We start from the raw sequence: 15802 nt of genomic DNA, 5'->3' as shown, positions 1-15802 counted from the left end.
TGCCCTCTATCATGGGGACCACATTTGCAGGATGTGGGGCATGGTAACCCCCTGTGGTTAGGATAACAGCTGTTCCCAGTTGTAATACATGCATCACAAAGTGAAATAGTTCCAAAATTATCCTCAGGGCTTGTGGTAGAAGGGAAGAATGTTATAGAACTTAATTTGCCCACATTCATATAACTGGTATGTTGCTGAGCCTAGTTTGGACTACAGTTCATGCTTTTTCTTTTGCTTTATTATTTGTTTTTACATAACACCCTACCTTCAGAGAAGATGTGTGAGAGCTGCTGTCTTTCATGGGAGAAAAGGGTGAGCATGCTGAAGACTGAAGATGAGAATTTGCCTGGCTGTTAGTGTACCATGTAATACGCACAAAAGTACATCCTGCTGGCTGCCAGAACCTCAGCAGTCTTCTCATACATTTGGGCCAAACTGTCCTTTTTACTGGAAAGGAGATTCACAACACCACTCTGTGGAGGGACTGGGCCCCTATGCAAGTGAGCTGATAATCTAACCTTCATACGTTTGAGAGAGAGCAACCATATACCAGAGGTTCTCAGAATGTGGTCACTGGACCAGCAGCATCAGCATTACCTGGTTAAAAATGCAAATTGGCCTAGATTTACTGAATCAGAAATTCTGGGGATGAGGTAGTTTAACAAGTGCTCCAGGTGCTTCTGATACACATTAAAATTTGAGAAATACTGCTATGTCCAAGAGTTTTAAGAAACTATTTTGTTCACAGTTTGTCCTCAATTGTGAGGATAATTGTGTAAAATATCCTTTAGTAATAGAAGGTTGAAGAAAGAGATCTCTTCCATCCTGTAGCCACTAAGCACTTACTAAGCACCTACTATATGCAAAGGACTAAGTTACTGTAGGGAAGGTAAAGATAAATAGAATACAATCCCAACTTTCTCGAGCTCATCTAGGGTTGATGAGTAGAACATATTTGATTTGCCCCAACAAAGATGAAAGTAGCACAGTAGCCCTTCTTGGTGGCTATGTAACACCCTCTCACAAAATGAAAAATGCTTGCTAAATTCACCATTGCATCATTGATATTAATAAACCATCCTTTGCTCTCTTCAGAGATGGGGGAAGAAAGACTGTTCATTAAAAGCTTAACAGTTTGATCCACAATGTTCATCTGGTCAGTGACAAATAAAATGCATAGCCTCAGACTTCTTTGCCACTGCTGTTGCCTTATGAATCAGCCCCAGCCCCAGGAACCTGAGGCTAGATCAAGAGCACCAAGTCATCTCCTACCTGCTCAGTGATTAAACAAATTTGCAACCGACTTTCCCTTCTATTTAACTTTTATTAAAAGAAGTGCTAAGGTACTGAGATTCAGTACATGAGATTCAGTACATCATATTTATTACCAAAATTATTAACAAATATACAAAACTTATACATGTGATTTTCTTACATCCATTTATTCTCTATAATACTGATTTTTGTTCAAGTAGGTTATCTACAGTATGTAAACATCCCTTGGATTGACCTCACACAGATTAGGAAAGCCCTCTAACCCATGTTTTTATCAGATACTTCTTTTTATTTGGCTTTCGTTTGTAGCATCTAATCTCCACATTTGGCACATGGAAGAGACATCTACAGTGCAAAAGAGGCAGATTTTCTGGTTTCATTCCAAACAATTTTGCAGGGGCACAGTCAAAGAACTGAGAGGAGAACGGAGCACTCTAACTTGATGGCGTTGGATAGTGTAATGCCAATAATTCTTGGTTTGGCCATTAAACTTGAGCACAAAGTCAGTGTCTCTTCCTTCTCCCACCCATCCCCCATGCAAGGCTGATTCAGTCTTAATCTTGTCTCAGAAGGGTTAAAAGAAATTCCATCCATCCCAGAACACGTAGGTTAAATTCACCCAGGAACAATTTTTCTTTGTTCTTTTGTGTGGGTTGGTTTCTGCGGTTTGATGAGCCAGCAAAACTCTTAAAAGGACAATAAAATAAGATAAAAAATGGATATGTAAGTAGAACTTTCTATTTGCTTTCAATTGCCATCTCTGTATTTAAGACCAGAGCCTTTTTGTGGTGGCAAAGCAACAAAGGCCTTGGCGAACGACAAAGAAGCCAAGCTTGCCATAATACCTTGGACTCCAGGCCTTTGAATACAGTGTCAGAAAAACTAAAAAGTGGAAAAAATAAAAGTAATTGGAGATTCTGCCCTCCTCTTTCTGGGTTTCCTTTAGATTATTTAACTTACTCTAACCAAGTAAAGCTGATCCAAAGAGAGCTCCGTCCGCCCGCTCACCCCATCCTCACTCTCCTGCACAGTATTGCTCCTGTTGTCGGCTGCACCTCGTCCGCGAAGCATCCGCGGAGAACGTCTGGATTTGGACGCGCGCCTGCCTCCAGGCTTCCGTCACCACAGGGGCGCCGGCCCCTCCGATGCCCCGTAGAGCTCCGCCAGCTTCCGGAAGCGGGGCCCCCAGTCCGTGAGGAAGTCGAAGCTCTGCTCCGAGTCTGATGTGGCCGACTGTAGGGAACTCAGCGACCCCGCCACGGAGCCGTCCCCCTCGAACATGTATGTCTGGAGGGAGTCGAAAGGCGGGGCCCACAGGTCCATGTCGGCCTCGTAGAGCTTGGCCAGCACGTAGCTGTGGACGGTGCTGTTCACGGCGCACGTCTGAGGCACGTAGCGGGAGAGGCTCTCAATCTCGGGCAGCATGTCCTGCCGCGTTTTGGGGGCGGTTCCCGCCTGCGCCTCTCGGGGGTTCCACATGGCTGCGATGTCAAAGGCCTCGGTGTCCTCCTCGCCGCCACCCTCGTCGTCGTAGCGGACGATGTTCTCGTGGATGTTCTCCTCGTCGTCGATGATGTACGGCTGTTTCCGGTGCCTTCTCATGGACAAAATGAGCAGCACCAGCACTGCCGGGAACAAAGAGGACAGGATATGTGCTGGTGAGACCTGGCTGTGTGTGTCGTGACTACAAGTATTCTTGATTATCCACAAGTATGGGAAGAGTTTACTAAGCGGTGAGTTCAGAAACAGCATTTGGATATTTTAAACCACGGGGAATTCTAATTTAAGTTTATCTCGTTCTCTTTCTGCCGTGTTAGATTGAGAGTTTGTGGACGAATGAAGCCGTATATTTTCTTCACGTGATTCAATTAGAAGAAACTGCTTATAAAATCTCTTTACATCAGCTTGCTGCTTCGAAATTGTGTTTGTGTGTGTGTGTATGTGTAGACACTCAACCAACCAATATAAAATTCCATTACCAAAGCACAATGCATTATGGCCTGCCATGCAGTAAGATCCGCTAAGGATCAGATCACGTACTCTGTTTATACAGTAATGAATATAAATTCCTCTTATTATAATGGGGAAATATTATTAATGTAGGTGGAATTCTGCTTTCTTACAGTAGCGTCTGAATAGGGTTCTACTCTATAAATATAATCATATACTAACGAATATGCATAAAGACACATATGCTAAGTATGAGCCAAAGTCATAGTCTTTTTATACCTTCTCCGAAAGATAAGAGCATAAATGACTCCTGTGGTCCCATAGTCTCAGGTTCCTCAGAAAAGCCTTTCATTAGAGAGAGGGGCTTGTGGCTTTCTGGATCCAAAGGTGTTCATGGAAAGGAGGGAATGAGCAGTGACGTTTTATATAATTCATCATGTTATTAAAGAAGCATCGCACTGTTGGATGTGCCCTTGCAGGTTTGGATAAAATTTTATCCCAACAAGTGCATTTTTTTCCAGGATGTGTTCACTGGGGTTTAAAGGAGAGAGAGAGAGATAATCCCATTGAGCTGTTTATCTTGCTGACTGAAAATGTTTTCCAGGAAGTGTGCTGAGATTTTAGCTGTAGAAGTGCTATTGATTTTTTTTTTTCCCTAGTGTGCTTTGTTACAGCTGGTGAACAGTGACAACTTGACAGCATTGCAAAATAAGACCCCTTTTTATCCAAGGAGAAAAAATGGAGTACAGTCACATGTACAGTAAGAGATTTCAGAGTGACTAATAAAACTCACAAAAATGATTTTTTAAAAAATTTGAATGTAGATTGGCCTTTTTGTTAATTGCAATTAATGATGTTAATAGCTGATATTCTCCCAAATAGATTGGGTGGCAAAATGCACAAGAAACAATGATATACTCTTGTATATATTTTCTGTATGTACAAAAATATGAATCATGGACTTAGAAGGACTGTGTGATGTCAGCGAGAGACCAATAGGTCTGTAAGGAAGTGGGGACGTGAACTGGACATCAAAGACTGGAGTGTGACTTAATCCAAATCACACTCCAGCAGATTAGATAAATGGGATTCTAAGTGAACATGCCGTGTTTGTGGGATTCAGTAAATAGCCACTAAACCCAAATATTTTTAGGCTGTATGCTAAGCAAGGGGAAAATTATATTGCATATGACCTGGTTTCTGCTCTTATGAGCTTACAATCTAAGGAAATTGTAGACACTGATGATGAATACAAATTGGACAGTGATAACATCTATTTTGGGGTCACAACTGTTCCCAAGAGAGTACAGAGGCAGGACCAGAGCATTCCGCTTGTAAGACTGGGAAGGGCTTCACGAAGGTGACCTTGGAGTGGTAGGGGAAAATTTTGGAAAATGCCAGGATGCAAAATTAGATAAGTCTTAGTATCTGCTGGAGAGGATTCTGATGGTGATGGAGATTTGGGTAGTTTATAGAACTGGTCCATTTCTTGAAAAATAAAGATTGCAATGTGTCTTATTTTTTAGGTAGTCTAACAAGTATTGCATAATGACCTGAAAATCAGATTTTGGGAAAAATAGTCCTATTCAGTTGAAAGGCTTCCCTGATAGAAGAGAATCCATTCTAGGGATGTTTATTCTTTAGGTTTCTATAGGCACAGTGTATAGGGCTTATGAGATTTTCTAGGAACTAGATACCTATTTGAGAAATGGAAAAAAACCAAAAAAACTGACTAAATCAAAATTAATGGGTTTAGTTGTTCACTAAATGTAGTATTTTGTTGACAACTACAACTCAAAATCTTAGTTTTATGAATTATATTTAATGAGGGATATATACCCTTAGAATTAAGTGTTCTTAAAACTTTGAGGATTTTATGACAACTCTGCCCAATTTAGCTCCTGAAAACTGTTTACTTATTCTGTACAATTAAAAAGACAAAGCATAATGGGTTTGGGAGTGACAAAATAAACTGTCCTTTGCACACCATTTCTAACTTGAGAACCTCTTCAAGCCAGTCTCTTTAAATCAGTCTTTCTGTAATGATGGTTTTTCGTGGGCCAGGGTGAACCTATAACATAGACATTTTCCAAAGACAGAAGTAAGGACAGCCAGTCTAGAGATTTCTCCTAGGAGCAAATTTCTTCAAAGGCTTCTTGCAGGCTGTCTTGTTCTGCAGTCAAGGACTCCCAATGCCACCTTATGGACACTCCAGGAATTACAGAGAGGTTTCATTTGTCAATTACAGATGTGGCCCAGAACCCATAACAATTCTCTCTGATCCAGAGATCCAAGGACCTAGAAAGGTTACTTATTTATACTACTACTCACTTCACAAAGGACTGAACTAGAACAGCAAAATTAGACCGCATGTTGTATTTTAAAATGTGTTTTGAGCAACATATTCTTCAGACATAACTAGAAGTTCAAGGGCTGACATTTCACACAATTTGGAATTTCTTTCTTTGGTCTGACTTAGTCTCTTGGTGTAGAGGTGGACTTGGGATCAAGAATGTATATGGATATCTGCATATCTATTCTAATTCAAATCTCCTGTGCTTTACTTTTTTCCATCACAGGAAGCTGGGATTTGTTGTAAATTGAGTAATACTACTATCTACCAAGTATACTTTTCTTTAAGCAGGATGAACATGCTATGAATTAATTCAGTAAGAAGAGTAGGGTTATATATATAAAGATATTTTCCTGGTTTCAGGAGTTGGTTTAAATGGTTTTTTGTTTGTTTTGATTGTGGGGTTAGAAAACAGTTGCATGGATGGCCTTATGTACAGGGGAGTAGGGTGGCTGCTTTGCAGTATGACTTGAGAGGAGGAAGGAGCGATCTCCTACCCCAGAATTGCTCTCCCACTGGCTTGTCACATCTTTTTATTTCACTATGAGAGGCAAACTGGCCCTGTTTAGTCACTGCTCCTTGTTAGAAGGCCACAGTGCCTGGGAGAGGTGCTAATGCCCCAAACAGCTTATTTCCCCAGAATCCATGTGGTTCACTCCATTACTTCCTACAGGTCTCTGCTCAAAGTTCTCCTTATCAATGATGACTTCCTTGACCACTATATTTGAAATGGCACCTACCCCTGTCCTCCTGGGACACCCTGTTCCTCCCTTCTCTGTAACACTTACCAACTCTAGAGTCAGGGGATGAGCAGCTAGGAGAAGGGCAGTACTGCTGAGACACAGGGGTGCCCAATATATGGCCCACCTGCATTTCAGTTCTGGCTCTGCCTATGACATTTGGCTTTGGGCCTGTCACTTATCTCTCTGTCAATTAGCTATTACTTATCTGAAATGAAGGGATTAGAAGAAGTGATCATCATATCCTGTCCAAAATTGTAATTTTGGTTTTATGATGTCAAAGTGAACTTACTTTTTCTGAAGTAAACTCTGTGAAGGTTGGGACATATCTGTTATCTTAATCCCAGAGTCTAGCATGCTGCCCTGGCTCATAGTAGATGCTTTGACCTTCCCAAAGAGGCCTTAAAGGAAGGGACTGACTTCAATTTTTTTACTTTTTCCCAGCCTCACTCTACACCTTTTCAGTAAGCATGGTGTGAAAGACTAGTTCTGAATAGCCTTGTTAGGGTGGCAGCTGATGCATATCTAAGCAAACATTTGGAGGATTCCACAGAACGGAAACAAGCCACTTACTTACCTAAGAGGACAAAGATGCAGGCCAGGATGGCAATGAGGGCACCCCGACTCAAACTGACTGGGAGCATGTAGGCCTCGGGGCTGCAGGACATGACATGGCCATCATCATCACAGCTGCACACCTGGATGGTCAGTGTGCCTGTGCTGCTCAGCACTGGCTGCCCACTGTCCGCTATCAGGATGGGCAGGTAAAAGACACTCTGCTCTTGCTGCCGAAAGCCAGACCTCCTGGTTAGAATCCGCGCAGTGTTATCTGAAGAAGCAAGAGGATTCCAGGATTCAAAAAGGGAAGAAGCAGAATGAGAGGGAAGAAGAAAATGGAAGAACCAACAGGTGAATTAATTGTTTGGATGGAGAAAAGCAATGGGGCAGGGACAGGGTGTGGGAAGGAAAGAGAAAGATAGTCAAGCTTTCCCTGGAGGTGTTCAGCTATGGCCAGGGCAGGTTTGCCTGGATCAGCATGTGGATTCAGAAACCAAGATTTTTGCTTATTTCTAGGCAAAACCCTGAGGCCTAGGAGAGAAACCCTTTTGTAAGAGTCTGTCTTACCCTTTGTGACATAAAGTGCCCAGGGCGAACTGTCAGACTTCAGATTTAACAAAAATGTCCCTGGGAAAGCTTGACAGAAATGAACAATCACGGGTGACTTGTGGTCCCCGTTTGTTCCCACTCAGCAGCTTGCCAAGGCCCCAGTGCTGCTTTGTGCCTCCAGGAAAAGAATGCTGAGGAGCCCATGTGGCTGTGGCAGATTATTTTTGCCACTTTGGCTGAAATTCTTGTCTTTTGCTATTTTCTTTTATGCCTCTGAAATGCAGTCACCAACTCCTCCTGTGCTTCCTGAAGAACCTGCTCATTTAGCAGCTTATTTGAAATCTTCTAGTCATATGACACACCCTGTTATTTCTCCCAACTTGGCGGTCTAAGTTTAAGCAGTTAATATCAACTGGGTGAAAATTTGTTCCTGATCAGCAATACTAGTTACTTTTCCTCCAGTTTTAAAGGGGATTAGTCAAATTATTAGATGTGTTTCTACAAGGCTGGAGTGTGTGTGTATTTATATTTATATTTGCCTAATGTCATGTTATAGGATTTTTCATTTTTTAAATCTGTTTCAAGTTTCCTGGAGTGGGTTCTAAAGCAGATATATTTTTGCAAAGCTGAGATCATTTTTGGCAGAGAAAAAGTTTGAGAGATGTGGTAAGACGTACAAAAAATGACTCTCAAAGCTAATGTCATCAGCGCAGAAGTTCTTCTGGATGTGTTTCACATTTCACAAGGAAGAGTCTAGAAGTTCACAAAATATTCTGAGAACCTAGCCAAAGTGAACATTACTAATGATCATCAGTATTGCTGGTTCTCCTTCACTTCTTGGATGTAATAAAGGATTATATTTTCCTGTCCTATTGAACTTGGGGATGTCTATGCGGTTTCCATTAGTTAATGAGCAAAAGTGATTTGCGTCACTTCCAGGCAGATGCGTGTAAGAGCTTGTTTGTGATCCTTCGTGCTTTCTTGCCTTGCTGTAGGGACTGAGAAAGAGTATGTGAGACAGAGATCAAAGCAGTGTAGGACACTGAGCTATACCTGATGGACAGCTGTTCTGGGGCACTCAGATCCTCAGTGGCTTTATGTGAGCAAAAAGTTAACTTTAGTTGTGCTGAACCACTGAGATTTGGTGATGTTTGTTCTTGTAGCATAACCTAGCATATTCTGACTAGTGAATTATCCTTTAATTAACTTTTCCTCCTCCTCCTCCTCCTCCTGCTTTTTCATGGTAGCAGCTATTGTTTATTGAGCACTCATGTGCCAGGTACTTACACTTATATGCAGTGCCATTTAATCTTCATAACAGTTTGGTGACAGTTGGTGAGACACTGATAATTTTACTGTCATGGTGAAAGAATTAAGGCCTAGAGTGATTTTTTTATTCAAAGTCACTAACCTAAGTTGTAGGAGACTTGGGATTGAACTCCAAAGCATGCACTCTTTCCTTTGCGTTATGTAACCACTTATTTAGTAACATTAATTGTTAAAAATTATTCAAATAATTGTAATCTCTTTCTACTTGGGTACTGGCTATATTCCTCTTACATTTTCTTCTCAGTGGATGAAGAGAATTGATTGCCAACCTGAGGATGATATTCATATTTCCACCTTCCACACAACCCACCACCTTTCTGTTTTCCAGACTTAATAACTAAATACTATTAATTTTGCTTCATAGTTTTAATTTTTTGTTTTTATTTTCAGAAACTAAGTTTTTCTGTAAACAGAATTTTTTTAAATTTTTACTTTTTGATTTAATTCAGGCTAGATCATAATACTTTAAGAAATACTGACCAGAGCTGAATTTCATAAAAGTATTATATTATGCTTACTGTACTTTGTATATGTCTTGATCTAAGAATTAAGATTAAAGAAAAAAATTAGAGCATCACATTGCAGAGTCCTGTATATGGTAGCCACTTGGAAAATTTTTGTTGAATGTGATAATTAGGGCTTTAGTAACCCATTTGAAAACAGTGACATGTAACACTTTGTGTGTGTGGGTGTGTGTGTGTGTGTGTGTGGCTAAACAGGACCCAATTTATAGTCCTAATCTTAATGTTTATTCACTCTCTGATCTTGGCCATTTGCTTACTTTCCTCATCTATCAAATGGGACAATAAGAAGCAGAGGGATTAGTAACTTCCTGAAAACTTACAGAATTATTATAAATATTAAATAAAGCAAAGTATGGGAAAATGCTTTTGAAACTGGAAAGTGCCATATACACCCAATCCTTTTAATAATATTTGGGGCTAAAAATGAAAAAAGGCTTTACTTGAGATAGTGCCCTGTTTTGTTCATAAAAGGACATCATGCTTCTGGGATGGGAGTGGGGGGCACTTGGCAGTAGTTCCACCATATCAGACGTTGGTCAATTTTTTTAATGAGCTTCAGTAAGGATACTCGTGGGATAAATTAGGAGTTTGTGCTTTCTGTTGAAGATGTGCTGACTTCTGTTTTTGGGAAACTTTCCAAGAGATGAGTCATGTCTTTTTATAGTTATCCTGTTCCAGTGGCCCATCTTTTAAAGGTATTGGTTCCATGAATTGGTGCTCAAAGTCATCTTTAAGAAATTTGCACCATTTTGCTGCATATTGTTTCTGTATCGATTCTGACAAACACCAGAGTGAAAAGATAAGTGACATGTAGCTGAAAATTTGGAGAAACAATATAACGTGTTATTCCCCACACTGCCCTGTTAGAGTTTCCTTTATAAAACCAGTCCTGAGGAAGCTGAAACCAAGTTTTTGCAAGAAGGATTTCCCGATGAAGTGGATAAATCAGTGGTTGAAAATGTTGACACAATAAAAATCTCAGGATATTTAATTATATTATTTATGTTATTATAATTCATAGTGCCCTTCCAGAATTAGTGATTTTATGATGATGTATATAGATGTTGAAGGGATGTCTTGGAAGAATGTTTTCCATTTAGAATAAAACAGGTTTGAGATTGTCAAGTTTTATTGCAGAAGACTATCATGGGAGGCTAAGTTAATACTTTAAATCTCAAATAATTGATGTTTGAGACTGAGACCAGGCATGCCTAATCATGATTTTTTGTTACTCTTTGTTTAGATTGTTACAGAGCAACAATAAATATTTTAGAATTAGAATGAAAGTGAAGCTACTATAGCCCAGGAAAGTGATGACCTCCCCAAGGTTATATGTCTAGCTTGTAGCAGAGTTAACAGAAGGGGTTCATTTGACAGATTTAAATTGTTTTTTCCAATTGTTCTGACCTTTCTTTGCAGCACGTCATCTGGCTAGAGAACAGAAGCCCCGCCTTTTCCCATCTGTGCCCAAAGAAGAGTGTGCTGGGTCTATAAACTCCTTAGCTGATCTGAATGCTTATTGGAAAGGAGTCTAGAATTACATTCCAGCAAAGCTGTAGTGAGGAGCACTTTCTGCAACAGGAACCCCACCTAGATGTGTCTTTCTACATCATTCTAAAGTAGAAAAGTTGTTTCAGTTTCAGACGAGATCGGGCGCGTTCAGGGTGGTATGGCCGTAGACAAGTTCGCGTTCAGGGTGGTATGGCCGTAGACAAGTTGTTTCAGTTTCAAAACTGCTGTTTGTGTTTCTGTATTTGCCCTTTGCTATCTCTATTAGCCTTTGTCTCACTTTTGTTCTGAGAGCTTTTCACTGTTTCCCCCTTTTATCCTAGCTTAGAAAGGTTCCCTCAGGTTTTTCTCTGTATTTAGGTCACTTTCTATCATCTTTCTCAGATTCTTTCCGTTGTGACAGAACATATAAACATGGGTGCTATCTGTGAGAAAATAGAAAGGTTTTTGCCTCTGTGCCTCAAACAGAGTCTTGCATAGAACAAGCACTCAATAAACATTTGTTGACTGACTGAATGAAAGTTTTAGAGTAAGCAGAGGGCACTTTCTGTCTTTGATATTCTGAAACAAAACTTTAAAAGACACTACAAATTGGCATTAATGTCCTCCCAGTTATTAAGAGCAGGCTACTCTTGATGCTTTTTGCATAGTACAGTAACCCAAAGTATCCAGCCTAAGCTGTGGAAAAGCATAGATAGCCCTCTGTCCACCTGATTACCTTGGTTGTCCCTTATGGTGAAGTTGGGGTTGTTAGCAGCCTCAGGAGCCAAGCTGTAATAGAAATGCTGGCCGTGGAGTGGGTCATCCTGGTCCACTGCACTCACTGTCTGGATCAGCTGAAGGAGGGACATGAAATCAAGTGAGTTGAAGCCAAAGGGAAAAGCTTCAGGGCCCAGTGAAATCCTAAACCCTGAAACCCAATGGTGGTGGTGGTTTTAACTAATGAGAAGGACATCATGATACATACCTGGAAAACCTCCATGCCATCACACAACTAAAGATTTAATTTTGGTTTGTTGTAGGGCCTGAGTACGTTAATAGGCATAGGGTAAATGTTACCTAAATACCTTAGATGTTAGACATCAGTATAACATATTCCCACACCACAGCCAGCCATTTTTAGGTGGTCTAAATAAAAGACTGAGTAAAAGGACTGTGCCACAAGGTCCTACATGTCCCCCATATTTTCATCCTCTTACCCTGTCTACTTCATGATTGGGTGGCTATTTGAGGGTTAAGTTGCTAACTTTGTGAGCCCCTGTTTAAGAAGAACCACTACCTAGAAGGGAAGTAAGCAGACACATCAGCACTGGGTATGTTGGGTTAATGGAAAACAGATGTGAAGGAGTGGGTCCCAGGGCAGTCATGCTTTGTTGGCAGTAGGGGAGCTGGCAAAGGTGTAGAGCATGAGATCCCCTGGTGGAATGTGTAGAATAGACTAGAGTCAGAAGCGGAGCTCATGGTGGGGACAGCAAGAGGTGGGGTGGCTTCCACTTGAGCTCTTTGGCCAAATTTGGCCTTTTCCATAATGCTCTTCAAAGGAAAACGTTGCCATGAAGGCGAAGGAGATGATGATGATGATGATGATGATGATGAAAAATATATTAAAGAAAACAGTGTGAACCAAACAATTGGAACATTAGCAGGCAGGCTGGGGCAGGGGGCAGGATATAGAAAAGGGGTTGAATGGCTGATTTTCCTCTGTTTTTGCTTTCTACCAACCAATAGCACAAACTACTCCCACCCCTCTTGGGCTGGCCCTGTAGAATTGCCACTCTTGCTATTAAAAGCTGGCTATGTTTCTGCTAGGGTAGAAACCAGAACATCAAATGTCAGCTGGAGGGCCTGGGTGGGCTTGCTTAGTCTGTATTTCTTTATCTGTAAATTAAAGGAGATAATGCTAGCCTCATGATATGATGAAGATTAAATACAGAGGGGGAAGCTCCCAATAAGGGGCTTTCTGGACACTGTTGCTCAGATCCCCCTTCATTGAAGGACTTGTTGCTCTGGCCCTCATCTGTCAGTCTCTTCAGGGATTACCTCGGAGAGCCACCTTACCCCCGGTCACTGCATCCTTCCAGGGCAATCCACATCCAGTGACTAACTGATGTGATAGTGAGAAAGAAAAGTAGTTCAGAAATCTGAGCAGTGTGGGGTCTGCTAACCTTATCAGACCCAGAGAGATATAAGCATGGGGCTTTAGTCATGTCCCTCTTGACCACGTTGGGGATAATTGCTAAAAGGCATGTTTTAGCAACAGTACCCAGACCAGCTGCCACCACCAACAGGTATAAATTACCGAAATGTTATCATAAGTTGTACAGTGTGATTCTCACTCTTTGTTGCAGTATTCTGGATGCAAAGAGCAATGTATAGCCAATCAGTAGTTTCTGGTATTTTAATGAACCAATGTAAATTTTGGGCAAACAACTTTGGAACTGCCCCCTTGACTTCTTTTTCTCTGTAAAAGTCTGTCTGAAAACTGCTGCTGAGCAGAGCACATATTCAAGGCGACTTGAATCTGTGACTCCCGGGCTGCAGGCCTCAACTTTGGCCTACATAAAGTCCTTGCTTTATATATTTTTGTCTCTGTTTCTTCCTTTAGGTTGACAGTAGTATCAAGGCCTGGCATCCCATCTCTACTCGGGAAAACTCTAGTTCGAGATCTCTCTGTGAAGTCAGCTGAGGCTGTTAGTGGATCTGCATCACAACAGGACTTCTCCTTTTTCCAAGTCTTGCCTCCTTTCCTTCCCTCCCACAGGCATTGGCTCCAAGGGCACTCCTTAATAAACACCTTATACTAGAGTTCTATCTCAGGGCATAACTCATGGAGAACCCGACCATTGATTCTGAATGTGGGGGGATTGGAGTCGTAGTGAAGGCAAGGGGTCAGGAGAGTAGTGGAGATAACACCCCCCTGGCCCCCCGTAGCCTCATGTCAGCGTTGCTCACACAGGAGAGTCACCCTCCTGCCTCATCTTTCCGTAGAGACAAATTCTGTACTTTTCATCTGGCTTGTAGTGCCAAACATTATTTATATGGAGGTAACACATTTCTTGAGGAATGTTATCAGTAGACAAACGTGGTTGGAAAAGTCATTGCAGAACATCTGACCTGTGAACTGTGTGTATATTGGTGAGATGGGGGGCCTGAGGTGTAGAGCTGGTTGATTAGGGGGCTAGAAAAAATGAATGAGTGGACACTGCCTCACTGGATTGGGGTCGGGATTACCATGGCCTGCTCTCCTGCTCACTGTTCTCCTGGCAGGTCATAGTTTTCCGCAGCCCCACTTGTCATGCAGTATTCTGCTCAGCTGGTTTCATTCTGCCCTTAGCTATCACCAAGTGTGTTGTCTGATTTCTTTGTGGGCTTCTTTCATGGCTGCTCACTAAGAGGAAAGCACAGATCTGGACTTGGCAGACACAGAGCTGATGACAGTGTCCCACAAGTAAACACAAGGAGGCCTGAATCTTTATAAACCAGGTATACCTCCTGAGCTGTGTGCTTTTCAAAATCTTCAAAACATTTATCAGAGCCCAAATCAAACAGCAGGATTTTCAATATCTTGGCCATCCTCACCCATTTGCCCACCACCAGAATGCATAGGATCACAGGATGTACTCCAAGGGAAGTAAATTAGGACTGTTAGGGAATCACTGGGTAATAGACAGAGCAGGAAAGCATCTTACAAAGGCAGGAGCAGAATGGGGGGATGGAAGGATGGATTGTAGGGTGGGTAGCAGTCTGACACATATTAATACATGGCCTCTCCAAATGGAGTTCTAGATATTTCTCAGCTACACCACTTGGAATCTGATCAAATATTCAGTTAGGTTTAAAAGCATACTTAAAAAATACACAGCTATGTCTCTGAAGATTATGGAACTACAGTTATTTCAAATAAGTAGAACTTTGTTCTTTCAGATTACTTTCCTCTCAAAACTTACATGATATGAGCAGCACTAAGAAAATGGGTATTTTAACTGAGAGAGGAGAGAGGGTAGATAATTCTAGGTAACAAAGCACTCTAATAGGGCGAGGTAATTGCTGCCCAAAATTAAGAGAGGGAGGTGGGAAGATACAGAAAATAAATAAACTTTCCCTACTGCAAACTCTTTTTCAGGGATTGGTGTGGTGCTACACTCAAGAAAAGACAAGACTCTTCTTCTTTCTGATCTATGTGGTCACTCACTCCCAGGACCCAGAGCACGTGTGTAGTACAGTTGATACTCTACGGTTCAGTTTCTAGTGGGAAGATGCCTTATACAGGCCACCCTGTGACTCAAGTCACCATCAAAGCACAGTTTAGATCATAACATGTAATGTAGGCTCCAAATAGTTGTCTTAACAAACAAACTGTTGAAAGCTGATGTACAGAAGTCAGAGATTCTGTTTTGTAAACTGTTAGTTTTCAGAGTCGAAATGTATTTGATGGCAAATTTGGTTATCTGTAACAGTTGTTTCCATATGTTGGGGATTAACCAACGTGCACAGTTTACAGGCCACCTTACCTGCCCTGCTTTGGCATTCTCACAGACAAAAGCTTCATAGAATCTGGAGAACTCTGGAGCATTGTCATTCACATCTAAGACTTTGATTGTGACAGTAACACTTCCAACCTGGGAGGGATTGTCTAAGAGAACACAAAGAAAACCAAAGGTGAGAGTTCAGTATTGCAGAAAAGCAGCTATTTGCTGGAAGTAGGTATTTACTTCGTCAGTCTAGATTTTAAAGGAATAGATAAATTTCCATGGAAGTGGTAACACAAGCATAGGATGCCTGTGTTGCCTAGAAGCTTGGACACAATGATGTGGTGTTAGAGAGTGTGTTTGCTACTAGGTGTATGAGGGGAAAAACAAGACTTGAGGGTGTCACAAAATGAATCTTAAAAAGAGGTTTTGAATCTCTGCTTTGGCTTATACTTGGGTTCTGGAATTAAAGGCAGGTCAATTCTGTATTCTGAGCTTTAAAACAGACCATTTCTAATCGGATGCATGTTGTATGGCACTGTTTGG

At 41.4% G+C, this 15802-nt stretch overlaps 1 protein-coding gene across 1 annotated transcript in view; it reads right to left on the bottom strand.

The window, feature by feature from the left end:
- Positions 1-2394: 2394 nt before the first annotated feature.
- Positions 2395-15802, bottom strand: part of CDH20 (cadherin 20) — a 51807-nt gene continuing 38399 nt past the window's right edge. Inside the window, exons 8-11 of the mRNA XM_063076971.1 lie at positions 15299-15420; positions 11506-11623; positions 6896-7147; positions 2395-2900 (exon numbers count right to left, since the gene is read on the bottom strand). Of these exons, the coding sequence (XP_062933041.1) occupies positions 2395-2900; positions 6896-7147; positions 11506-11623; positions 15299-15420 (998 nt within the window). The remainder of the gene's footprint in view (positions 2901-6895; positions 7148-11505; positions 11624-15298; positions 15421-15802) is intronic.

This window comes from Cynocephalus volans, chromosome 13 (genome assembly GCF_027409185.1).
Source record: "Cynocephalus volans isolate mCynVol1 chromosome 13, mCynVol1.pri, whole genome shotgun sequence".
NCBI classification, from domain to species: Eukaryota; Metazoa; Chordata; class Mammalia; order Dermoptera; family Cynocephalidae; genus Cynocephalus; species Cynocephalus volans.
This window is presented reverse-complemented; position numbering and strand designations above follow the sequence as displayed.